This window comes from Camarhynchus parvulus, chromosome 5 (genome assembly GCF_901933205.1).
Source record: "Camarhynchus parvulus chromosome 5, STF_HiC, whole genome shotgun sequence".
Classification (NCBI taxonomy): domain Eukaryota; kingdom Metazoa; phylum Chordata; class Aves; order Passeriformes; family Thraupidae; genus Camarhynchus; species Camarhynchus parvulus.
Window position 1 is genome coordinate 38,874,813 of NC_044575.1, and position 27,857 is coordinate 38,902,669.

Here is a 27,857-nt window from a genome sequence, read left to right on the forward strand (position 1 = left end):
TCCTGCAGTACAATCCTCCTCTCAGAGACATGCTGCGTTTTCAGCATCCAAATCTCCGGTGGATTTTAAATCTTTAACTCTGCTCTGCCTGTCAAGATATTTCACAATTTAATACAATTTCTGATAAAAGTGACATGCTTTTAGTACAGTGTGTAGGAACAGTTGGCTGAGCGGGTGTCAGGCAGCTTTTCCCTTCTGTAGGCCTTAATGATCAGTGAAGGTATTCTGAGAAAAACAGGTACTTCTTCCCTTTAAGCCTCTCTTCCCATTACTCACTTCCCCACTTGGCATTCAAACTGTGGAAATAAACACACACACACACAAGCTCCTGACGTCACTAGGAGGAGATGTAGAGTATGAGAAAAGAATGGGTTTTTTGTTTGGTTGTTGTTGGTTTCTTTTAATGAAGGGACACAGAAACTGACATTTTTTTTTAACCAGAGCAAAGAATCTAAAAGCCCTTTCACCCTCTTTCTATAAGCAAAAGAAAATAACCAAAACCAGAATGCCAAAAAAACAGATGACTGTATGCATATTTCCCTTTCCTTTCTTGGAAAAAAAAAAAGACAAGAAAAGGAGTTCAAACACAGGAGTATGAGTTTAAACATTTATTTAAACAGAAATTCCAAACCACTCCACCCTTTAACCTTTCAAAGAAAGACAACGACAAACTAGTTTTCAGCCAGAGTGTCAGAGCAGGCATAAGTTGTGTTCCACTACAACAACTCAGTAGCAATACTAGCAGGAGACCAACACATATGGAGCTAGCACTGCAAGAAGGGGAGAAGTAAAAAGGGTTTGAAACTGCTCGAAGGCACTTCTGCCTGCCTGCCTTTCTGTTTTCAGCCCAAGACAAAGGTGCTACCTTTAAACTGCTTTTTTTGTTGCATAGCTGGCTGGTGTGAAATCTGTGGTCTGTAACAGGCACAACCTGGATAGCGTGAATCCTCTAAGGCACATATGAGATTGTGGAGCACAGGGCATCCTCTGTCAGGAGCCCTAATCCTCCACTAGATCCAAGGGGAATCCAGTCTGTGCACCTAGCTTCCCAACTGCAGAGCATTGAGAAATGAGGATAGCAGTGCACTGCAGGAGAGCGACTCTCATCAGCTTGGTGCTTGCTTATTGGACATGGCTCAGGCTCAACGTTTCAGTCCTCAAAGGCACTGTTGCATGTGACCAACGACCCTCAAGCCGGGACCCTGACCTGAGAACTGGCTCCAACGCACAGAGGGGAAAGGAGAGCAGAGTCACAAGGGCAAACAAGCCTGGCTGTACCAGGGCACCTGATTCTCACCACCTCCCAGGAGGGCTCTCCTCCTGCCCTGCTTCTGGTAGCAATGGACAGGCACTCTGGAACGGTTCTTGCCCTGGACACTGCATTGGGAAGACAGCACATGATTCAGCTCCCAGATCCTAGCAATAGGCACCAAAGAAGTATTTAAGGAGCATTATGTTATGAGCAAATGGTTTGGCATCTACCTCTAGAGACAAATGGGGAATGTTGGATTCCCTGGAACAGTCCCTCAAAAGAAGTCTGTCAGAGGTGATATGATATTCACCTCCAGTACACCCAAGGCAATTCTAGTAACATGCCATTGATGGGGATCATTTAAGCCTGATAAAATCACAACCCCACTCTCACAGCAAAGGTGAGAGGAACTTAGGACTCCTTGGAGGCACCAAGTAAGGCAGGGGAGGCTAGCTGCTCCCGGGGATCCTACCAATCCCATAAGCTTTACTTCAAAGTCAGTTTGCTAATAAATTTAAGGGGAATAAAATTAACCTCATTCTCGAATAGAAAATGAATAAATCTTGAGCATCAGACCATGCCTTTTCCCATCTCCAATTTTCTTGGGAAAGCTTCTGACTTCTTGAAAGAAGGTGAATTCCGGATATTTGATCATTCATGGTCTTTGGGGAAGGCTACATTCTGAGACCACAGCAGTAGTGACCTATTCTGGGTAGGAAATGGCATTCCAGCTTCATCAGAACACTGAGTGGAAAAACATGGATTTTTCCCACACCCACACAGAGTGTAGGCACAGGGACTGAGCAGAAGAGAAGCCAAGCAAGGAGCAGCTACAGGCTTATGCCAAGAAACCAGAAACTCTGGCACCCAAACCAATTTGAACAGCTGGAGCAAGAAACGCGTAACTTAGTCTGAGGTCCAGATGCTTGGCATCTGGTTGGGAGACAGGTGGTCTGAAACCAAGAAATACAGATCCAATCTCAGACAGTCCCCATTACTGCTACGGGAAACACCCGATTCACTCATCTTGGTGCATTGCCTGGAAGTTGGAAAGCCCGCAGCACCCAGAATAAAGCCTTCAAACTCTGTCTATACAGACCAGTGGACTCAGCCATATGGCCAGAAGCTATGCCTTGAGGCCAGGGACGTGCTGTCTACCATGATCTCCCTAAGAGGAACATCTCCACTGCCTCCAGAATGACACATTCACTGGTCCCTCTGCGCCTGAGCAGAGGGAAGCAGCCTCACCGGTGAGGCCTTACCACATGGTAAGGAGAGGATCCTAGTCCTTCACCCCTCTGAAGTGAAGGTGGCGAGTCTTAGGGCTCAGCCAGCTTCAGTACAAAACATGTTTCCTCCTCTTGTCTAGAGATGCAGTGATGAATACTGGGGTCCCAAAGGCAGCTCCCAGGAAACAGTGAAACAATGAAAGGGTCACAAGCTGCTACTGGAGCCATCGCCATGATGGGGCCGTTCTGCCTCACGTGCAGAACTGACAGATAAGGTACAAAGAGGAGCTGCTGCTGCTTCAATCACTGAGCTGGCCTAGAGCTCAAGGGCCCTCCCCCTCTCAAACTCACTCCTAGTTCATATCAAACGTACATGGGTGCTGCTCTGGAGCCTCCGGCCTCGCTCCTTGTCCGCGAGTGACCTGACGCCAGAAAAGCCGCTCTCTGCATTCGGTTAGTGTGCTGTGAAGTTAGATGGATCCCAGTGGGCTCAGGAGACTAGAGGTTGGAGCGGCACGAGTCCGTTCCCAGGAGACACCAGGAATCTGAATCCACGTCAGGTTTCGGATCCACTTCCATCTCCTCTTTGGTTGTCTGTGTTCCTTTGGAATGAACCTTCACCTGCCAAAACACACAGCAGTTACCCAAACAGAGCCAGGACTAGCTGCACAAAAGCTAGAAGCTGCACAAGGTCCAGTTTGTGTTCTCCACAGCCATTAGTTACTCTCTGCAACATATGACTGGCCATCCCTTCTCAGGAGAAATAAAAGGAAATCCCAGGTCCTCAAAGAGTGGGCCATCCTCAGAGGAAACTCTTTGGCTTCATTCCTGTTTTGCTACTATCAGAGCCTGCATCAGCAGCTTATACAAGAAACAGGCATCTTTCTTATTCCCACCAAATCTGTTCTGATAGAGATGGCTGTTAAGGGCTGCTCTTTTCTGCACAGCCTCCACAATCTGCAGGAGCATGGTGAGCCCTGAGCACGGATGTGCACCCAGATGATGGATTTTCACCTGCTGCATTTCCTCCATCCTCCTGCAGAACCGCTGGAGTTGAGCACTCAGACGAATGGTTTCCTGCTGCAGCTTCTTCTGATCATCCAGACACTGTAAAACCAGGCCTTGCAGGTGTGTCACCTCCACTTGCAGAGCACTGCACATGCAGCCTGCACCAGGAGATGCATCCTTCCCTTCACCACATGGTAAGGCTGGACTCAGGCAAGTAGGCTGCAGAGACATGGAAAGAAGTCAGGCCAGGTTTGAGTGCAAGGCCAGGAGCTGTATATGCCACAAGAAAAAAAACATGCCCAGAGTGTTATCCCAGCTTGTTCCCTGACTTGCCAAACTTCTAGCAGGCAGGGTCAACAAGATACTTCTCCTTCTGTCCTCTGTACAAAGCCACTAGCTTCCTCCTTTTCCTGGGAAGGCTGTTCCTATCCTCTTAGCACCAAAATCCATACGGTTCACGCCCATTTCCCTAAGCGCAGGATCCCTGCCTCCCTTGGGACAGAAAACTCCTAGAGTCAGGTAGTCTCACAGGTCGTAATTTCTCATTGATTTTCTATATCAATTCTTCTTCCTATCTCACAACAAATTCTGCTTTTTAAATTTCTGTTTTCTGCTAGGCTTCTGAGCCCTCAGCTTCTCTTTTTTTTTCCGATTGCACTATACACATTTTCCCACAAAACTGATCTCATTACTTTAAATCTGACCAAGAATCAGCTTTGTATTCCCAAAACATCCTTGAGAATTTTTCTCTTTGCAGCATCATCTCTGATTATCACCAGCCCTCTCTTCCTCATCCAGATGAATTAGGCCTACAGCCTCTTAGTATGAATTAGCCAACAGTCTCTTCTCAGCTCTCCCCATAATTCAAATATTGCCACTTATGGTCCCCAAGAGCTTTTAGCCAAGCATTCACTTTGATAACATTACCCAGGGCTCTGTTTTGGGCTTGTTTAATCCAACAGGTTCCTCAGAGGCCACTTTGAGTCCCTGAAGTTTCTGGTAAGGAAGAGTCTCCTTCTCAGGCTCTGAAGATGCCATGCTCAGAGGAAAGGGGCTGTCAGGCATGGGGATGAATTCAGCATTCTCCAGCTCCTGGATAGACAAAAGAAGCTCTCTCAGGCCTGCCAACTTCCTGCAGGTCATTTCATCTCAATCGATGCACCAACACCCTCTTGTGGTTAAACAGGCAAAAAGGCGTTAAGTGCTCTACGCAACACGGCTCTAAGAACCTAGCAGAGTATCCCTCAAAGGTGGAAGAAGCCTCCCAGCTCTCCCAGCCTAGATGCCCTTTAAGGCATTTCTGAGAAGCCGCATTACCTTCCGCAGCCAGCCAGGGCAGGAGCTGCTGTCAGTACTGTTGCCTCCTGTAGCTTCTGTAGTGCTGATCCAGCCCCCCAGCTCACGATCTGCTTCCATGGTTCCCCGAAAGCCTCCACTGGGATTGGGGGTTTCTGCTTCCTGTTCATTATCCTCTTCCTCTCCTCCCCCAGTTGTGCAGCTCTGAGGCACTAGCAAACAAAAGGGAAAACTTTATACTCTTCCCACCTCTGCTATTCCTCCTGCAAACCCCAGATGGTGCAGAGAAGGTGGATAAATTTGTACTGTATGGCCACGGTGATAGCACATGTGAGCATTATCTCCCCCAGCAGTTTAGCTCCTAACACTCCCTGCAGACCTCTCCACAAGGGCTTGTGTGCAGCACTTTTGCAGTTTCTTGGCCCCAGCCCTCCCACAGGTCCAAGAAACTGGACTCTATCTCTCCATCAACTAGAGCTCCTTCTCATATCAGTTCCCTTCAGTGAATTCCTCTCAGCTTTTCCTTGTCAAATTGAAGTTCCTCAACAACAAAGGCCTCTCTGCACCCACGTTGTTCCTCCTCTGTTTCAGTTGTTGCTTCCTCAGGTTTGGGCCATCCCTTCCCGTGCATAGCACCAACTAGATTTCTTCCCTTTGAGCTCTTCTGTGAGGCCTTTCAAACACAGAGAAACCATGCTGCAGGACCAAACTTCCTCCACTCAAACTAACCACTGAGTGGACTTAAACCAGAGCTACTCAGGGCATGTTACTTACCAGTACCAATGGACAGACCACTGCTGTTGGATCGTATTGTTTTGGAGTTCAACACCTTTTCTGCAAAGAGAGAAGCATGCTTTCAGTCAGAGTGCCACACAGAAAGCAGGATAACTCCTACAAAGCCAGTGTTGCAGGCCTATGGCTCAGAGCAGCTTGCCACATTTCCCCCAGAAATCTGGCCTGTTCTCAGGCAAGATTTATACTCTCCTGGCAAAAAAATATATCATCATAAACAAGATCCCAAAACTACATCCTAAATTTACACTTACCAACAATGATGATGGTGTGCCAGCCACGGCATGACAGGTCTGGAACATGATGCAATGATCCAAATATTGGCCGAGGCCACGAGGTACAAATATCTGAGCCATGAGTTCTCTCAGTTGAGGTCATTGCCAGACGCCCGTTCCCGCCATTACCCCAAGCAAAGATATGGTTGTCTGAGGAGAGAGAAATTCAGGGGCTCAATTCCCTCCCTACTTCTCAGCCTGCAGCTGCTGTAAGGATCAGTCTTTCTGCTGTAGCTGCTATCCCAAAGCATCTAATCCACCAGCTCCATTTTGACAGTGGGAGAACAAACCAGTAACAAACCTAACAGGCAGCCACCAAGTCAGTACTCTGCAGCCTTAGGGACAGCAAATACTTGGGGATGCAGGGGGTGATCAACAGGGCAAGACAGCCCCAGGCCAGGAGGATGTCTTTATTTCAGGGCTGTGCTGCAGGGCTGCTAAGAGAAACAATCAATGGGAGCCAGTTAACCCCTCTGCAGATTAAGTTCAAAGTAACCCACCGCAACTTGGCAAAGAGCCACTCACCGTCAGTAGCAGCTATGGTGAATTCATCTCCACATGAAACCCTGATCACCTGCTTACCCCCCAAGGGGCCTCCCAGCAGGTTTATTCCCAGGTGCTTCTTATAGTCCCCAACACCAAGCTGTCCACACTTGTTGGAGCCGAAGGTCAGCAGGCGGCCTCGCTCTGCAAGGAACAAGGAGGAGACAGTCACAGTGAGGGCCCAGCTCTGCAAGCAGCCATGAGACAGAGCACAGGCAGCAACAGGAACGGCTCTGCTGAGCAGCCAGCCAGGCTGGAAGGGGACAGTGCTAACCAAAAGGAATGGGTTTAGCCTGGAAACACCTCCCCAGTTCCTTTACCCACTGCTTCCCTTTTCTGATGCTGGGGGCTTGGGACTCCTCACAGTTCTCTGACTGATGTGGCTTGGGCAAAGCCTAAGTTGATCACAAATGATTCCTCTGCTAGCCCAGAGCATAATACTTCCCAAAACTTTTTTTTTCTCCCCTTTAAAAAAACAGGAAGGCTGACATTGATGCTTCAGCTGGCCAGGAAACAAGACTGCTGAGAAACAGGAATCCTGAGTTCCTGGAGCAGGCATGAACCTTGTTACCAAGAGCAAAATCCCCAGTGTCAAGGGCCAGGCTGAAAGGGCAAAGTTGATGTAATGTAATTCAGCAACCAGCATTCAGTTCTTACTGCACAAGGCTCTCACCATCAATAGAAGCTGTGTGTGTCTTCCCTGGAGAAATGGTACGGATCTTGTAGAAGGACAGCTGCTTGGCCAAAGTAAGGGAAGTGGCATATGGCACCTCACAGTATGTCTGACAAAAGATGTGGGTAAGCACAGAGTGAAAAAATCACACATTCATCAGCTAAGACCTACTAAAGCAAACTCATGTCTGACCACAATATTAAACCTAAAGTTTAGGTTTAATGGACCTAAAGTCTAGGGTTTAGGACCTAAAGACAGTCCTAAAACAAGTATAATAAAAACCTGCCAGAATCCATATCACTGGATAAGTCACCAGAGCAGCTCACTGTTTTACCACCTCAGATCTGACATAAGCCCACAGGGCAGACAGAAAACTGAGGAACAAATTGCCCCTTCCCACAATCCCAATATCCATTGTCTTGACTGGAATTAAAGTACTGGCACGAAGCTAAGGAACACTTTGTCAGAGAACTTCCATTTCCCCATATACTACTGATTGCTAGGAGCTGGAGCCAAGGATCCAAACTCACATCATGGTTGATTATCCCTGCTGTGCACTGATTCAGGCCCAGCTTGTTGAACTCGTTGAGTCCACATGCCAAGACTTTGCCTGTCTGGGTAAGCAGGAAAGTTCCATCACAGCCACAGTGAACGGACACAATGTTTAAGGTCTTCGGAACATCCACCTAGGTGGAAGAAATACATCCTAAGAAAATAAAAATCCCAACACCTATTACATGGAAGCTGGCACATGGAAAACATATGAGGGTAGAGCAGTGGCACAGCTAGACTGGACATTATCAATAGCCAACATAGTTACTTTGAAGGTGTAAGAATACCATAAAGTCTGTAGCATATGGAAACTCTGGTCACAATGCAGATATTTAAGGCAGACACCAGTGACCAGCACAGGAACCTGAAATATGATGCATAGGCAACCTGGCCAGAGGGGCTCTACAAACACCAAACCCAGTTAGGTGAGTAGGACTGGGTTTGTGTCTGTGCCATGTGGGTGTGATACTGTGTGATCACAGATATTTGGCTTCCAAGGCACATCCTTATTTGCTTCTAACCCCCAGCAGGTTGGAATACTGCAGTTACCTCAGCATTGCATTTCAAGAGGGTTTTACTTTCAACTAATCTTTAACTCACTATATTACATTCAGAGACTTGCAGTAGTTGCACTGCTGTGAGTTTCCTCTACAGACCCAAGGTAAGCCATTTGGTATTTCTCACTATGATTTCTACAACACCTGGCATTTTGAGTTCCATCATGGAAATCAGAGCAATGAAGCTCTAAGCTATGATGCTGTCTGGTTTGTGAGTGGTATGACTCTGCCATGATCGCTAGGAGAGAAATGAAGCAAAATGAAGGGAAGAAGCAAAGTTAAAACCCTTGAAAATTCTGTAACGTCTCAGAAAAAACACCTGTGCCCCAGAGATAGTATTTCCAAACAGCAACTAATTTGGATTTATGCCCTTGCAGATTTTGAGAAGTAGTCACAGCCCTACCTTCTGAGGGGTGTAGTGATCTTCTTCTGAATCCAAGCCCAAGCGTCCTGCATCAATGAAAATAATGCAGTTAAAATGGCCTCCCCAAGTGTCCATATCTAAGAACTGGTATTGTCTCTCCACAGTCCAAAAATAATCTCACTACAGAACTAGAATCTCCCTCCTCCCCTACATCCGTCATCACCCCCCAACCCCACTCACAGAACCATTGGGAAGCCAAGTGGCACTTTAGAGCTTTCCAGAATAAAGTCCTAGGGCTTCAGTCTCCAGTTCCTCATTTTTACAAGGAAAAAAAGTCCCAAAGAAACAATGTTTTTTGCCCCCAGGGTATATACCAGGCAGCCCTCACCCAGGCCCTGCATTGCACACCTGCACCAGGCCACTTTCCAGTAGGCACATCCCAGTGCCTTTGAGGATCAGGGAGACTCTACCTACCATACTCTCCACAGCCCCATGTGTAGACTTCTCTGTTCCTGGTCAGCACTGCCACATGGTTATCTCCACATGAGACCTGCTCCACAGCATTGGTAAGAAAGAAATCCAGCTGCAGGGGCTCAAGCACTTCAGAGCCATAAGCCTTGTCAACGCCAATGCATCCATAATAGTCTGAGCCAAAGGCATACACCTGGCCCTCATCTGAAGGACAGAAGGGAAGCTTGGTCAGCACATGGGGCTCGTGTTAGGCTGCATATTAACTTCTTAGGACATGGTCAGAGCAACTTCTTTTCTGCAATCATCCTCTTTAGTGCAGAAGAATGTCATCAGGAGACTATGGAGTCCTTCCTTGTTCATGTTAAGATGGATCTTACATGACAACCTGTAGCTACCTCAGTGCCAAAAAATCTTTGTTTGAACCTGCCAATTTCTTTAACAGTAACCCATAAATTGATTCTGTGGCCACCTAAGTCACTCCTTCCCCAAAATGACCACCTGAGATTATCTCTGTCAAATTTCTGCCTTTTCAGCACTGGAAAAATAAGCTTTTTGAGAATAATTTCCATGGGTAAAGCAGAGTTGGATTCTTCTATAATAGACAACACCACCCCTAACACATCCTTTAAAGTATGAGCAGGGTTAGAACTAGAGACAGCTACCAGATGTCAAGCATTCCAAATTAAACAGCAAATCCTAGACACACATTATTTTTCATCACTGGGCGATTCTTTCCCCACACAGTCCAAAGAGAGTTTCAAATATATCTGCATTCTTGATTTCAGGCTTCACCATCTTTAGTGTAAGCATGAATGGAGGCAACACATGCACTGGTAAAAGCAGAAACTCTGTACAGACATGTGGATTTGTGGTTAACACCCAGATTTATCACCAAAAAGGAGCACATCCTTAGCAAAATCCCATCCTCCTTGGGAGTCAATATCTTCCTCTGCGTAATAATGTCGACCTATCTCAAATGTTGAGATACAATCTATCCCAAACGTAATAATGCTGGTACTATCCTCCAAATTGAGGGATGAGTAACATACAGGGCTTTCTCCTTTGTGCACAAAGCTGCTTTGTGGATCTCATGGTGAAGACAAACACCTCCAACAGCTCAGCAAAGTGACAGGACTTGTCAATGCCTACACATCCTTAATAGTCTGAGCCAAAGGAGTTCCAGCTCTCACCTGTGATGCACACTGTGAAATCATCTCCACAGGACACCTGGCGAATGGCTTTGCCCTGAAGCTTCTCTACGTGCTTTGGCTGCCGGTAGGAAGCTCTGTCTCCATGTCCCAGCTGCCCGTGCAACTTGGTGCCCCCCTGCATATTCTGCAAGACAGAAACACCTGGTGAGGTTACATTCCCAGAATCCCAGAGAAGGTGTCAATAGTTAACAGTAAACAACAGAAGCAAACAACAGAAGACTGCAAGGAGCAAGAGAAAATGTCCTGTCTGCTCTTGGGAAGAGACTGCCATCTCTACACATACAGCAGGCAATCTCAGTGGCAGCACAGACTTTCTGGCATGATGCACTAACAAGGAGGGATCCAGCCTCAGGTCAGCACCTGGTGAGGAATCCCTGCTCCTTCCTCATCTGCCAGGCTACAGAATCTGCTCCCTGCTGCAGGACTGAAATTCATCCTACAGCTTTTTGAACTACTTTTCTAAATCCTAATGGCTGCAAAGAAATGCACAACATGAAAAAAATGTCATTGATATGGCCTGACATAGCAATTATACAGGAAATTTATACAAAACAAGTAGTGTTGAAACAAAAACTATTAATAGCCAGCTGAAAGTTTTTAGTGGTTGCTCGTGGAGGAACATCCAGTAAATTACTCCAAGTTGGTCTCCTCCTATTTAGATCTCTTTCCTTTCTTACTGACTTCTAACCTGTTTTAACAGATTCTGTATAATCAATATAAAAACCCATGGAAGCCAGGAAATTACCTCCATGTCACAGACCATCTCAACCTGAGAAGACTGAATTCAATTGTTAAAAATGCATTATGTGCCGACATTTTTATTCACTTTAAACTATTCCAGAATTTCCACTCATCAGAAAAGGCAGATGTTTAGCATGAGATCCCTCTGCTTTCAGATGGAAGTTGCCTTGCAGATGACAACTGTATTACAAAAAGATCACTCATCCCACCCATTCTGATCTCGAAAAACCTCCTCGAAAATAAAAAAAACTGAGAATCACTAAGTCTCTACTGCACGTCTAAGTAGTCAGGAATGGAATGAACATCTCAGGAAGAGGTGTTTGACTCAGTGTTTGGGCCTACAAGACCACCATCTACAAACCTCAAGTGCACAGCAAGTCTCCAAGACACTTCCTGCCACAACAGAAAATGTCTCCCAGAAACATCCTTGCCTTGGGAGACTTGGGTCAGCCCCAGCTCAGATGGCCTCAGTGTCCACTGTAGTCAGAATTCTCCCTTTCCAAGCTCCCTGTCCGTCTGATTCAAACAGATTCATGAACAGTCAGCAGTAGATGTGAACCCCCCTTGCCCACCCTGACCTGCTTCCTGCAGCTTGTGTCACTTACCACCCAGGTGTAAAGCTCCTTCTCCACCGTCACCACAGCGAAGTGAGTGTTACCAGCACACACCTGGCGGGCACTGCAGCCACTTTTGATGGCATCCAGCTTCTGGGGGGTGGACTTGCCACCACCCCAAACATACACCTCACTAGTCCGGGAAGTCACCACGGCAATGGGAGCCTCGTTCATGGTACTTGACCTGCACGAGACCCCCCCACAAAACACACATGCTTTCATGAGTTTGCATTCCCTGTCATCACCCATTTTCCTGCTGTTGGCTAGCAGTTTCCTCTTCACAACCATTCATGGTTTTTATTTTCAAAAATAAAATTCAAAATAAAAACCAAATTCTATTTGAGAAATAACAGACAACCAGCTATACATGTCACAGAAGCTAACTGCTTCACAGAGCAGCCTTGCTGGGAACTGTGCTGAAGCTCTGCTATATCAGGTTTTATAGAAGATATTTATTTATATGAATGTAATATTCATCATTCAGACAGTCATGTTCCTCCTGCTGAAGGGAATCTGTGTGAAAGGAGAGATCTACATTACAACTCAGATATGTAGGCTGCAAAGATGACATCCTCAGTAGGACAGATTAGAGCTGGATGGCACCTGCTGAGGTACAGTTCCAGCCATACAAATAAGTACGATACAAAAGACACAGTAAACACAGGACAATAAGCATGCAACTGCTGTGTCAAACTTCTAGCATTCAGGGATCTTCTAAACTACACTGTTCCATTAAGGTTGTCACAGGCTAACACTCTCAGTTCCTCTCTGGGGAGCTGTTCTCTCCATACTTCCTTTCAAACACATGTCTAAATAATTACCTTGGTCGCTTATTCGGCCCATTAAGCAGCGTGACTTTCTCTTCCATCTCCCTGCCAAGGGAGAAAAAGGATTTTAGGAAACAGCAACATTGCTCTATGCAATTTACTGACAAGCAGCACACACAGACTGTTTTCCTTTCCAAAAAACGCTGCTGCCTCTTGGAGGAAGCATGGCAGCTGTTTACCAGCTCGCAGCAATACACAGTAAGTAGGGCAGAAGTAATGCACCACACAGCTAACAAACTTCTAGAAGAGCTGAGGACAACAAACTATGTCTGCATGAAAATGCAGCCAACCAACACCCATATTCCACAAGAATAACCTTAAAAGGCTAAATATTATCAGGATTTGGGCTTTTACCAATGCCTACAGAGAGACAAAACTCAAACTCTGCTGATCGCCAAGCAAAAGAGCATTGCTATAAAGAACTAAGTCTGCTGTTCCCAAATAAACAAACGTGGAATAAAACCAGCCCAGAATTACTGTCCACCTTTCATGACAAGATAGTGTGTGCAGGCTGATGGTCAAACTAAGCTAACATGGGCCATTTTCAATGCAAGTCTCTCTCCAAGAGGGAGGCAACAAAAGGAAAAAGTGGGGGTCTCTGTATTGAATGAATATATATAATTCTCTATACTGAATGATCCATATATTTTGAATGTATATATTCAAAATGGCTTTTTTCCAATGACTGTAAGAGGATCTCTGTGACTCTTCATTCACGGAAATTTGAAGAGTAAAAAGAAGCATTCCTCAAACAGTTTCAGAATGGAATACATCAAGGTTCTCAATACAAAAGCTTCTAAGGATACAGAGACCTTTCCCATGCACCAACAGAACATCAGATCAGAAGACAAGACTGCAAAAATGCATTTTTCCCCTAAAGAAAATGAAGTACTTCAATATCTGCCTCACATCAGTCTAAATTCATTTAAGAAGGTTGCTATGAAAGCACAAACACCACCAGTCTGCACAACCCCTCCTGTGTTCCCTGTCAGCCATCCAGGTTTTCAGGCAAGACCATCTGAGGTTACCTCCTGCGTTTGCTGAGGAGGGGATGTTCAAGCAATTCATCTGCAGTGGGTCTCTTTTCTGGGTCCTGAAAGAAGGAAGCAACAAGTAATTCCCTGGGAAATACTCATCATCTACAACAAAATCTTGGGCCAGAAGACCTCATTCAAGCCCGCGTGGACTTCCTTCCTTGACCCTCTTCAGAAGGGAAAGGAATTAATTCAAACATTTAGAGTGAATAGGGATAAATACTATGGATGTGCAGGAGGGACTTGCATGCTCCAAAGGTATTAATACTACGTTTGCTTTCAATAAATTAATTCCCTACAGAAAGCCAGAGCCCTAAGAGACTGTACTGAGATGATGCTCCTACCTTCACAGCACTGCATTAAAAAATAATTGCTTCTGCCTGCCCATTAAATAATTGTGATCAGAGCAAACCCAGCACACCTCCAGAGCCTGCAGGACTGAGACAAAGCTTTCAGGGGACTGGAGAAAGCCCAGTCTTAGTGATGCCTCAAGCCTCACAAAAATTACCCTGCATCAACAGCTCACATACTGAAACAGGCATGTCATTCCCCTTCACCCAGGAATTCCATGGCTGAGACAGCTGGGAATGGGTATCTGAAAGTTAGGAAGTATTTCACCAACCTGATCAAGGCAGGAGTTCACCATCTGGATCAGCTCCCAGGAGTATACAGTGGAATCAACCTCCATGGCACGATTTCCCTGTACAATCTTCACACAAAGGTTCAAGGGATTCTAGGCAGAAACCAGTCATAATGAAAGCAAACTGGACAATGTGTCCAATGGGGAGAGATGCTATAGGCCGCCACTACTTTCCTCCTCCATCTCTGATCAGGACACATCCCTCTTCTTCCCTGCCTAGCAGGTTCTCCAGAAATCCAATAACAATTCCTGCAGAAATAGCACCTCTGATAGATAGGACTTGGCAATATCCAGCTTTTCACCAAAATCTCTAACGGTGCAGGGAGATTAGGCTTCTCTTTGCATGAAATCTCCGATGTGGCACATTGCCATTAAACACAGCACAACAGCACAGCTGGGATTTGAGAGCCATCACTGGAGAAAGTCATGAAAGGGGTGGTATTATCACACCTTCTCTTTCAGGGTTACAAAATCTTACCTACAATAACTAGCAGCTTTTCCCATCATATGGCGCAAACTAGCAAATCACATGTGTCAGCCAGCAATGCTCCTCTCACCCTCCCCTATGCCAGCTTGACCAGACTTCACTTGCAATCAAGTTTTGAGAAAGAGTAACAGGATCTAATCCTATGAAATGTGAAGACCAGAACCTTTTGCTACAGAATGCTACACAGAAAATTCACAGCTAGTAATGCTAAAAGAGCAAAAAGACTACACAGTCACAAACCTCCTCCTTGTAGTGAAAAGGATACTTTGTTCACAACCATGATACAAATTAGCACAGTTATTATTCTGCGTCTAGTAAACATGGGGCGCAGACAAGGGTGGGTTTGGCAGAAGCCAGGGAGGCCGCTGCATGAAGGCAGAAGGGAAATCTGCATGAAGAGTAAGGGGAATCATGCAGACATTTTCTCTATATCTGTCACTCTCAGGCTACTGTTTTTTTTTTTAATTAGCAGATTTAAACAACAATGAAAGAAAAAAATGACCGAAGAAAGCTATGAGCTGAGTGTGAATCTTAGGACAATAAAAAATAAGGTTACTCAGTCCATATTGGTTTGAAGACTTACAGTAGCATCAAAGGTCCTCTTCAGAGTAAGCAGCTCAAATATGACACAGCCCACAGCCCAAATATCTGATTTGAAGTTGTATTTCACACCCTGGCAGAGTTCTGGGGACATGTAATATGGAGTTCCCACCAGCTAGGAAAAAAAACCATTTAAAAATCAGAAATGATCCAGCAGCTTTCAATTCAGGAACTCTGTATCCATTCTGTTCACACAGGACAGAGCTAGACACAGCACTGGTGATACACCTCCCTAATGTGCTGGAGGGATGGGAATAATAAGCACACCTTTTCTCCTGTCAACCACAAACCTGCCTGGCCCTGAGCTTCCTCAAAGATCCTAGACACCTCTCTTCTCATGTACCTGATGTGGTACAGACTTCTCACTAAAGTAATAGTCACAAAAACACAGCAAGGACTTTCCCCTCTCTTAAATATACATCATTTAGGGGTAATCAGGGCCTTATGTACTGACCAGGCATATGGAAACCATCATAGGAGGCTGAAGAAAAAAGGATCTAGCAAAGCTTCCAAATACAGATGCCAGACCTTAGCTATGGAGCCACACTGATCACAAGATAGTGCCAGGACAAAGGCTGCTCTGTCTCGAACAAAAAGAAGGCTTCCTTTTGGGTCAGTACATGGAAAGCTGGCTTGAATGCCACCCAAAGGGCCTTTACTTCAGAAGTGGACTTTCCTGAACAATTATTTTGTGTAGAACAAACACCCCCACCACACAAAAATCCAAACCCCTGCACAAAGGCCTCCCAGGTACTGCAGAAGCAGTGGCTTGGCTCAAAGTCACAACAAGGAGACACAGAACAAACGTGATAAAAGATGTAAGAATGAAGCTTCCAGATGAATGGAGCTCACTCCTTAGAAAGAAACTAGACAGCAAAACAAAGTAAGAGAGAATTTAGAAAAAGGAGAAATATTTATAGATGACCTCTTTTCAACTCTCTCAGCAAAGCTCCAAGGAGCTTTACAAAGCCTGCCCTTCATGAGGCTCTGCAAGTACACTGGATACCTAATGGGCACATTGAGAGTGTGCCATCTCCCTCCCATTTCCTGTCACAAAACCTGACTGCTGCAGAGCTACACAAGTCCCTGCCATGGGAAGGTTCAGGAGCCCTGAGATTCTGAGTATCACATAGAGAACTGGGACAATGCCCATAAACCTTTTTTAAACAAAGGATAATGTAAGCTTTCTGTAAGACAGATGTACTTTCTCTATCTTCTTTGGTAAATGGTAGAAAATGATAAATTAAGAAATCAGTGTTTAGTAAGAAAGATGTGAACATTCTACAAAATCACAAATTGACTGCTACAATTACAAATACTGATAATAACATGTTTTGCGTTCATTTCCCAAAAAATTACTTCCAGTCTGCACTGGTCATTGGGTTACAAATTGAGCAAGTAGACCAGAGCATAGCCAGCATATAAAAATCAAAATATAGTTGAAGGTGTGTAGTTCAAAACTTTTCATATGTGAAAAAGGAAAAAACAATGTTTGCAGGTCTAGTGGGTATAGATGAATACAGACAACACAGGCAAAAACAAACCTGGAAATTCACAGCACAGACTGAACTGCCTCCGAAAGTCAGAAGGCCATGAAAAGTGTGACAAAACAAAAGTGGCTCTACGGCAGCCCAGCCTAGTGAAGGCTTTATGCAGCAGCCTTGAGTTCCTTACAGTGGAACTACACAATAGTGCTCATGATCTGGAAGGGTACTGGCAAGTATTTAACTACACATCCTAACAGAACACCAATGCCTGGCCTTAAATTGAATGATACAGGCTGGTAAGAGGAAGTGTGAGCTGGCTTGTGTCCCAAACTATAATAAAGGCTTTAGCAGACAGGAACCTCAGACAATGTCTCCCTTTCCAAGCCTAACATTCACCACAGAAATTAATGGAGATGAGAAATCCAAGCTGAACCTTGTAGGTGCCTGCAATACAGTTTATCCTGTGTCATAACTGGCTGCAAAAATGCTTTCTGGCAGGGTCTGGAGCAAGGCCAAGCTTGACAGCCTTCTGGTAGAATTAATCTCTCCTACAAAGCTTTGTCCCCCTTCAGGAACATTACCAATAAGCCATACATCTGGTTACCACAAGAAACACAAGTGCCTTTCTTGCTTCTTCACACTCCGGTTCAGAGCCTGAATATTAGAGAGATTTGAGACATGCCTGTGGCACAGTGCAATGTCAGGCACACACATCCAAGCTATCTCAGATCCACCTGAGGCAAAATTTACCTGCTAGCACAGCAGCATGACAAAATCAGTGTAATTTGTTAAGCTGGCCTTAACTAGCCCAGAGGAAGAGAGTTGCTCTGATGTGCCTATAGTGCTGTCTCTGTTCTTCAGCTAGCACTGCCTTCCTATTACACAGACTCACCTTTAGAAGTACCATGCCTAGGGGAAAGAAGAGCAGTGCTCTCTAGCATGGCTACACCAGCTCTGGTACAATTCTATTCCCATAGTGGCACCTATCTTTACTCTGCTGCTGCTTTCCAGAGAGACAGACCTCTGAAAGGTTACCTGGGAGCAAGGATAACTGCAGGCTGCAACACATCAGCAAATATGGCAAAGTTAGTGAGACAAAGTTAGGAAGTAAAGTTGTAGTGAGGTGGGTGTCAGTCTCCAAGTAAGTGACAGGACAAGAAGAAATGGCCCCAGGTTGCACCAGAGGAGGTTTACATAAAATACTAGCAAAAATTTCTTCACTGAAAGGGTCAGGCATTGGAACAAGATGCCCAAAAAAGTAGTTGAGTCACCATCTCTGGAAGTGCTCAAAAAAACCTGTGGATGCAGCACTTGGGGACATGGTTTAGTGATGAACACAGCAGTGCTGGGTTAACAGTTGGACTAAATGATCTTAGTGGTCTTCTCCAGCCTTAATTCTATGATACCATAACACTGAGGGAAATTGATGGGTGAGGGAACGGAAAGCAACAGAAAACAAGCAGCAAGAATGTACAGCATCCCTGGTTTTCTGCAAGGCATACAGAGATGAAAGAAAAACACAACTCCGTTTGCACACAAAGATGGCAGATACTCACAGTCTCAGCCATAGAGTACTCAGAGTTCAGCTTCTTTGCCAACCCATAGTCTCCCAATTTAATCAGGTTTGCCTTGGTTAGAAAGATATTTAATGTCTTTATGTCTCTGAAACAAGAAAAAGAAATTCAAACACTCAAATACGCTTACAGATTTCACAGTTTTCCACAGATTACTATATTTTCCCCCCAAAATGAGCTACTTGCTACTCTGCCAGCACTCCGTCACACATACATACACAGAGTTCTCCAAAGGCAATTCTGCCCCAAGTACCAGCGCAGTAACTGCAGTTGTCCATGTTTTATCACATTCCCACACAAACACAACACAGTTGCAAAAGCTCAGGCTCAGACACCTATGTAAAGGCCACAGATCAAAGATAGTTCTTTCCCCCCTCTCAGTTTCTTCTCATATGAAGGTCATTGAGCAGGTCTTATTTTTGCTACTTTTATAAATAGACCCAAGCCAGGAGACGCTGAGCTCACTAAAAACATAAGTGTAAGCATGAATATGTATGTATGCAAATATAAACACATACACGGAGGGTGTGAAACAGATGCCACTCTAGAACTTAAGCATAATGTCCTTACTCCTCAAGAACTCTTTATAACATGACATAGGCTTCTAGCCCATGAGTTGGCTGCGCTGACTGAGAAGGCTTTAGTCTAGGTTTGAAGGGGGAAGGAGATCAGAGCAGGCTGGTTAGACAGGAGCCTGTGGGCTGCATGCCAGTGTTGGGGGGTGAAATCCATAGTCCAGGTGAAGTGCATCTGCACCAACACACACAGTGTGAGTAACAAACAGGAGGTCCTGGAAGCCACTGTGCAGCAGGGAAGTGTAAGGGGATAGAATATAAGGTAGTATAGAATGTAATCTTACCCCCTAAAGAGTTACAGCTGGGTCAATTATTAGAAATTGAGAGCAGGCGTGATTTTAACAGGCCGCAGCTGTAGCCAATAAGAAGAGTGATATAAAAGAGTAGATTGGCTGGTTGAAGGGAACTGGAGTTGGTTGGCTACTGTGAGGATGAGGAAGAGTCAGTGCCTAGAGGAGCTGCCTACATGAAACATCAAGGAGGTACGAAACTCTACCAATATGGAAGCCTTGCAATATAATGACGACAGGGAAGTTGTAACACAGCTGCCATCATGGAAATGTGGTGGGGAGACTCACCCACTAGAATGCTGCAGTGCAGCTCTTCATAAGGGACAAGCTGCAAGGACAGGCGGTGGGGTGGCTCTGAACACTGGGGAGCATTTCAACTGTACAGAGCCCAGGATCAGGGACAATATGGCTTGGTGCCTGTGGGTGAGAATCAGGGGGAGGATCACCCAACCAGGATGAAGAGCCAGATGAGATCCCACAAGCAGCTGGCTGATGTTTTCTGATGACCAGTTTTTGTGGGAGATTTACCCTGCTGTATGTCTGCTGGAAACTCAGCACAGCAGAAAGGAGGCAGTCTAGGAGGTTTCTGGAGGATGGATGCAGAGATAACTTCCTGACACAACTGGTTAGAAAGCCTACTGGGGCAGTGCCTGCTGTTTCTGAACTGAGAAGGGCTGGTGGGACATGTGATGGCTGGAGGCTGTCTTAGGTAGTGACCACAAAATGAGTTTTCAATTCTTGGTGAAGTAAGGAAGAGGGTCAACAAAACCTCTACACCTTGGAGTTCTGGAGCACAAACTTTGGTCTTTTCAGCATATTGATTCAGACAGACCCTTGGGAAACTGCTCTTAAAAACAAAGGGGTCTAGGAAGGCTGGACATACTTTAGGAAGGAAATTTTAGAGATGCAGGAGCAGGCTGTTGGAGAAGCTGGCAGCCCATGGCTTGTGTAAGTGCACTCTTTGCTGGGTTAAAAACTGCCTGGGTGGCCAGGCACAGAGCGTGGTGGTGATGGGTGCCACATCCAGTTGTCAGTCAGTAACCAGTGGGGTTCCCCAGGGCATAGTGTTAGGGCCAGTCCTGTTTAATATCTTTATCAATACTTTGGATGAGAGGATTGAGTGCACCCTCAGCCAGTTTGCAGATGGTACCAAGCTGGGCAGGAGTGCAGATGGATTGGATGGTAGGGTAGGCTCTGGAGTGGGATCTAGACAGGCTAGATCAATGGGCTGAGGCCAGTTATAGAGGTTCAGTAAGGTGAAATGTCAGGTGCTGCACTTGGGCCACAACAGCCCCTGCAGTGCTACAGGCTGGGGGCAGAATGGCTAGAAAGCTGCCCAGCAGAAAAGAACCTGGGATGCTGGTCAACAGCAGCTGAACATGAGCCAATGTGTGCCCAGGTCACCAAGAAGGCCAGAGGCATCCTGGCCAGCATCAGAAGCGTGTCCAGCAGGACCAGGGCAGGGATTGTTCCCCTATACTCAGCATTGGTGAGGCCACACTTCAAGTCCAGTTCTGGGCCCCTCGCTGCATGAAAGACATTGAGGGGCTGGAGCGTGTCCAGAGAAGGGCAACACAGCTGATGAAGGGTCTGGAGCACAAGTCTGGTTAGAAGCAACTGAGGGAGCTGGGGGTCTTTAGCCTGGAGAAAAGGAGGCTCAGGGGAGACCTTTCCACTCTCTACCACTGCCTGAAAGGAGGCTGCAGCAAGATGGGGGTCAGTCTCTTTTCCAAGTAACTGGTGACAGTTGTCACAAGAGGAAATTGCCTCAGGACACAGCGGGAGAGGTTCAGGTTGGCTATCAGAAGAATTTCTTCACTGAAAGGGTTGTTAAGTATTGAATGGGCTGTCCAGGGAAGTGGTAGAACCACCATCTCTAGAAGTGTTCAAGAAACAACTAGACATGGCACTCAGTGCTATGGTTTAGTTGACACGGTGGTGTTCAGTTGGATTCTTGAGATCTTGGAGGTCTTTTTCAACCTTAATGATACCATGATTCTATGTACTATGCCCAAGAGATCGAAAGGCTGATGGCCACAGAAACGCTGAACTCCAAAACTGATAGAAAACACTCTCTCTCAGACAGAATAATCTGTGTGTAGTTTCACAGATCAACACAAAAGGCTGGAAATAGAGAGGAAGCCCTGGCAGCATGATATGCTTTTCATGGCCAACATTTCTTGACACCCACTTTTCCTAATGTACCATCAACAACTTCCCAGGGTAGGTCAGGAAAACCTCAAGTAAAGCAGCACTTTGCATTCATCCACCTGGGGCATTGCAAAGCCCTGGGTCACTCTGACAATGTCTGCAGCAGAAGGAAATCACTGCAAACATTTAAATAATTGTTCAGTTTGTTATTATGGAAGGATTTGGGGCCACACATGTTCAGAGGAGTAAGCAGGAAATCACTGCAAAGCAGGACAGGCATGGCATCTGCTTCAGGCCAAAAGCTTAGGCACTATTTGCTGAGTGTAGGCTACCAATCCCTCATTAGCAAGGCTTGCCAATTACTAAAGATTCAGAAAGGCAGCAGCCAGGATGCTCTCCTACAGAAAATGTCCTCACACAGCTATGCCCTTAAGTTAGTGCAGCACATGATCCAACTGTGCTGGAAGTGGCTGTCTACATGTGCAGTACTCCCCAGAACATCATGGCTTCCTTGAAACACACATAGGATGTGACACTTACTGCTCCCAAACAGAAAAGGGCAACAGAAATAGTTAATTAGCTACATTTTAAAATCTCAAAATAACTGTCAAAATTACCACTACAAGCTAACAGACTGTACTAGCTCCTTAAGTAACAGGCCACAGAAATAAGACTCAGACAAATGCAAGACAAATCTTCCCATGGGTTATATCAGAGCAATGGACGGATGTAGTCTTCATCACCATTAGCCTCCAGGAATTACAGAATGATGTATACATTGGCTTGCAGCTATTAACTCTGGAACAGGTCAGAAGTACCTTTGGCCTGTGGTAAATGCTCTTCCTACCCACTTTAACAAACATCATTTATGTGCTATCGCAATAAAGGGCAAATTTACTTCCTTCCTGTGCAGATAAACTCTGTTCACACAGCTGCAGTTCCAATTTCAAATACAAGATTTCCTGCGCATTTATCACAAGATGGTTTCTAGCCCAATAAAAAAGGTGTTCTTAACATCTAGGAGATCCTATTACACTGGAGAGAAGCTCGGTGCTTGCTTCAAACAAAAGAGCAAAGAAGTTCTTCACTGACCCCCGTGAACTCCACTGGTTACCTCAGCTTTCAGCATGCCACACTTACCTGTGAAGAATTCCAGCTCGATGAATGCAGCTCACAGCTGATGCAATTTGAAAGAGATACCAAACCACCATCTGCACAGGGAGGAATATAAGCATAATGTGAGACTCGAAAAAAATTTAAAAAACACAAAACCCTACACATCCCTGTCACACTGAGGCACAGCAAGATGGCCTGGCCATACCGTTTAGATGCCCTTTCAGGAGTATGAAAATTTTAGAATTTCCTGGTTTGGAAATCTCTAAAACAGATATTTCCATAGGTAGATTGTTCTACTTCCATTCATAGTGTCTGTCCTGACAAGCATTACAGACCCAATAAGTGAAAAAACTTCACAATGACAACTAATGACCACTTGGGAAACATCTACAGTTGTGCTCTCCAAAATATGAACTGGGACCATTAAATACTCTCCATGAGCCAGAAAGCCTTAGAAGTCACTATATAAGACAAGTAAGTGTAATCTAAAACTAATCAGCTTGGCATGCAGTGAAAGCAGATGGCAAAAAGTAAGTTTTAAATAAAATAAAGACAGAAAATGAGAAGAGTAAGATAGATGCAACGAAATTACTTGGAAAAAACACGTACAAAATTATTAAGAAGGGACAGAAACAGGGGCCACTAGGAAGAAACACAGAAAGAAGTTTAGAAGTTAAATGTTTGCCAAGATGATAAGGTGAAGAAAAACAGCTTTCTTTCATTATTCCTCCCTTGGAACTATAGACTGTTTATAGACAGTTTAAAAGGAAAATAAGTTTCAGATAGTCCATAAATGCTTGCAATATTGAACGAGGAGGATACCAGCCCCCAGATAAACACAGAAATTCCCCACCATCATAATGAAAAAAAATTAGAAGTAGAAATACTCAAATAACCCTACAGATCCCCAGAACATTAGGCTAGCCCCACTGCTCCCTCAAACCACTCCAAATTACCTCTTCTTCAAATAACTTGTCTTTCTGTCGCAGAATCTTATCGTAGAGGTTCCCTCCTGTAATTATAAGTGAGTGAGAAAGACAGAGATGTTCATCTTAGTTAATGGCAGCAGTTACTCTGCTCAAGTGCTGCTGGGAATACTCAACCTCCCTAAGAGACTGATCAATCACTACAGCTCTCTCACAGCATTCTTCACTTCTTCCATCTAAGAACTTCAGTGGTGTATTTAAGCCTAAGCAGAGACAATTCTCTAACACCACGCTTTAATACTCTCTGAAAAACAAACCAGTAAGCTCAGCCAGCAGTCCCTACTTTTTTATTTATCTTTTAAAGTGTTTCTTGGGGTATGTAAACATGTATTAGCTGTACACCAAATCACATGAGATTGTCCTGTTCAGCATTATATATACAAATAATACATTAAAAAAGAGAAAGAAAACAATTTTTAAGTCAGAGTAGTCCCTGAAAGCACAATATACAGTCTTTCCTTACCTGCTCCCTCTGGACTGGCCTCTCCTTTATCTGCCCTGCCAAATACACTGGTGTAGAATTCACAAAGCACTGACAACAGCTGTACCACTAACAGAAGCCTGAAATCAACAGAAATCTTTGGTGCACCCCATGACTTCAAGAGAGCAGACTGAAAATCAAGGAGAACTAAAAGAAATGATGCTGAGGGCTGCAGGTATTTAAACTCCCTGTCAGATCAGCACCCAAACAATAAATTCCAAAACTCTTATCACCTCCTGTTGTTATTCCAATTCCCAATTATCATATATTATATATATTTATTCTCATTCAGCCTTGCTGTAACTTCTCAGCATTTCCTTTTTCTGCCTTACATTCACATTTACAAATTAGCTACAAGCCACTCTTCACATTCACAATTTAACCAAAGTATTCACTTCTGCCTCTTCTTACGAATGTCTTTTCTAACCATTCAAACTTTGAAGGTTTTTAGTCAATTGTGCTCTTCACCTCTCTTCTTTTCCCATCTTTTTTGCAGCTTTTTTGAAACAAAGAACAGCATGATAAGTACTATATTGCCAAAATCCTACCCAAGGAGACAAGTTAGCTCTTGACTCATACAAGCAATATCTCTATGCACACATACAAAAACCAAATTAATTTTGTGTTTATTTCATCTACTCACATCTAACCTTCCAACATAGGTTATTCTCTTTTCAATTACTGTATTTTATAGGATATTTCTTCCCAAATGTATTTAATTTGTATTCACTGATGTTATCCCATGTTAAATCCAAGTCTTACAGTACCATGGAACTGAAGGCAAATAAATCAATAACTTGGCTTCTTCCTCTATAAAATAGGGACAACATTTACTGAAGTTTGAAATTCTTTTCTAGATCTTCAGAAGAGACAAGCCAATTAAACAGTAAAACCTTTGGATTCTGAGAAGTGTCTGACAGTGACGAGTCCAGCTTTACTTTAAATATTACTCACAAATTATCTTGGGCTTGTACACTGTAAAAAAAAAAAAGCCAAAGAAACAACTATTTATGCATTGGCACAACCACTACATGGAACTCCGAAGAAGATTTCCTCTTTCTCATGTTCCTTGTTCTCTACCATTCAGACACATTCAGGCAACACCAGCTATACACTCATCTCTTGGTTATTATCCCAAAGCCAACAGAGGCATTTACAAATGTACACAGACATCAAGACTACACAGCTTTTATCTATGCCCTCCAACAAATTTATCATGGCCTCAAGCATGCAGTCTTTTCAGAGCAAGTAAGTAATTGACACCGAGAGAGAACCCCTAAAATAAAAGGTGCCTCAAAGAGCTAACATTCCCCTACCCTTGCACTGGACTCCATCCTCCATAAGAACAAAAAGCAAAGAAGAAAAACCAGCTTTGGCCAAGCTGCCAACCAGGGTGTCTGCCACCCTTCTAAAAAACCTTGCACAAATGTGTTGTGCTCTCCAACCCGTTCCGGTGAAAGCAATCTGTTGTATAAGGTGATCACAACACGACTATACCCTTTTCCAGCAAAAAATGTTTCTACCAATGAGCCAAGGCTTAACACAAGCCCTATACAAACACCAGATACTTTGCCTGGGGAGCTGTCCCACTCACCCAAACAGGAGCCACACTGCAGTTCTAGGCAAGTATCCTGTTCCAGCAGTGTAAACTGTCTATGGGCTCCCTTCCTGCCATCTAAGAGCAGCTGCTGGTCACAGCCTCACTGCAAATCCTGCTATCACTCCATCTGAGGACTAGGTAGCTAGGACTGCCTTCCCTGCCAACTCCAAACACCACCATCTGAGCTACTCTTGGACAGAATTTTAAAACTTTCTCCACCACCAGAAGGACCAGGCTTGTTGTTTGGGGTTTTTTAATAGTAAATGTAAAAGATGAAAGCAGAAAGCAAGAAAAAGTCCCGGCTGCAGTATACCATGACATTTTTAAGCTCTGATTTGTAATTGCCAAATTATAAACCTATTTAAGTGACAGTACTGAAAAACAGCCCCACTCTGCACTGGTTGAGATGCCCAGAAAGTCTCCCGGTCTTCTCCCACTGCTCTCCTAAAAGAACACAGCAAGGTGCACTGAAAGTGTTTATCACCAATAATCCACTCCTTTCAGCGCACCAGCCATTCAGAAAACTCAAGAAATCATCAACTGCATAGACTGCCTCCACTAACTACTGTGCTTTTTTTTTTAGCACCTGAGACACAAATCAGAAGGGTTCTCAGTCTCCTTCAGGAGCTATGCAGCAGAATTCACCGCCACTCCTTTGCTCTCCAGACCCCAGAAACACTTGCTGCAGGTTCTGCAGGAGGGTGATCCAGACACATGGCAGCTGCCTGTTCATAGATGGGAGTAGGGATCTCACCATTACAGTACTCCAGCTCAATCAGAAGCGTGGTGTTATCCATGAAGTGATTGTAGTATGCGATGATGTTCTCATGCTGCAACAGGGCCAGGATAACGATTTCGTTCAGAGCATCACGACGCTCCTTTTCTGACAGCCGGGTCAGGTCCACCTCTTTCCACACTACAAGCGAGTCATCCTGAAACACAAAAACATCTTTCAATTAAAAACACACTCTTATGAAGAGAACAGTATGTGCCTTTATAGCAGGAAATTAAAATACCAGGAAAAGTAGAAGACCTTCCTGTCTCTTACATATTTCAGAAAAATATTCCTCACAACTTAAGTTTTGAGGTTTGCAGTTTGTCATTAGAAATAGTCATGGCCTGAAGCCATCTTGCTAGCTGGCCAACACTCACTCTGGGGAAAAAAACCAAAACCAAAACACCAAACCAAGGGAAAGACACAGGGTTTGTTTTCTTTCAATAAAGACTAAACTTAGTCCTGTTCAGTAAAGGAACATTGTATTTTTAGTGCTGTAACTGTAGGATATTGTACAAGAGCATAAGTTGTTACAAATATTCTAAGGAAAAAGCCTAAAGGAAAAAAAAACCAAACCAAAACAAAAAAACCCTCCAAAACAAGCCAGTAAGGAAACCAGAATGAATTTAGATTTAGTTTGCCCTTGTTAGGCCCACACACGTTGTCAGCCATGCCACAAGTGATCTCTCAAGTGAACAGTGTTCACTTATACCTGGGCAAGCCATGGCACCTCAACGTGGCCAGAAAAAAACTGAAGAACTTTCCTTTGGAACTAAATCAAACATTTTTCCTTGACAGCCACTAAAACCACAACTACAATTGAACTGGATGGTATTAAACGAGTTGGGAGCAACGGGAGGACTGACTTATCCAGTCTCCCCTGATTACACCAAAATGCTGAGCATGTGAGAGTTACCTGTATGAGATGACCCCATGTCCTCTGTAACTGGAACAAAACACAGAAAAATGAGTAGTCTACTAGCGTGGGAAGAACCTCCACATCTCCCTGCCAAACTGCAGGGGACCCAGAGACTGGCAGTGCCCAAACGCTACAAAACCCAGACCCCGCACCCCCGGACACTGAGGGCTGAAGCGGTCACTTCGTATCCGGGCTGTTCCCAGAGCGGTGCCGGGGGATGTCACCCTGGGGGCTGTCAGTGCCACCCTGGGGGCTGTCAGTGCCACTCTGGGGGCTGTCGGTCACCCCAGGGGCCGAGCCCTGCTGCGGCTCGTCGGGCACGGGCGCCTTGGAGCACCGGCCCCTGCCGACCGCCCCTCCGGCCCCGGCAGCGGCCCCCGCCCCTCTCGGAGCGGCGCCGGGGCCCCTGGGCGGGGACGGCGGCACGGAGCCCTCCTGTACCTCGGCTCGAGGAGCCCTGTACCTACCTCGGTGCGGCGGTACAGGGTGGCCTCGCCGAAGGCGCCGCGGCCCAGGGTGCGGATGGGGATGTAGTGCAGCTCCTCCTGCTCGCCGGGCACGCCGCCGCCGCCGCGGGAGCCGCCCCTGCCCGAGGACTCGTTGCCGAAGTCGGAGCTGATGGAGTCGCAGTGCCGCTCGTACTCGCCCAGCGACATGGCGACGGCGGCCCCGCTCGGCCCGGCGCTCCCTCAGCGCGGCCCCGCGGGCTCCATGTCGGCTCCCGACGGCGACCCGGA

General features: G+C 45.3%; 1 protein-coding gene across 1 annotated transcript; it reads right to left on the reverse strand.

Annotated features, from left to right (window-relative positions):
• Positions 1-593: 593 nt before the first annotated feature.
• On the reverse strand, positions 594-27,857 carry NEK9 (NIMA related kinase 9). Its single transcript, XM_030949358.1, has 22 exons — positions 27,588-27,857; positions 26,181-26,358; positions 23,316-23,371; positions 22,384-22,454; positions 18,210-18,315; positions 15,150-15,281; positions 14,062-14,172; positions 13,434-13,498; positions 12,400-12,450; positions 11,570-11,762; positions 10,203-10,347; positions 9,016-9,216; positions 8,581-8,627; positions 7,599-7,754; positions 7,069-7,177; positions 6,378-6,539; positions 5,832-6,002; positions 5,560-5,619; positions 4,807-4,997; positions 4,417-4,581; positions 3,496-3,708; positions 594-3,102 (listed from the first exon to the last, which is right to left on the reverse strand). Exons 1-22 carry the CDS (start codon positions 27,774-27,776, stop codon positions 2,980-2,982), a joined length of 2,895 nt encoding a protein of 964 aa, XP_030805218.1. The 5' UTR covers positions 27,777-27,857; the 3' UTR covers positions 594-2,979.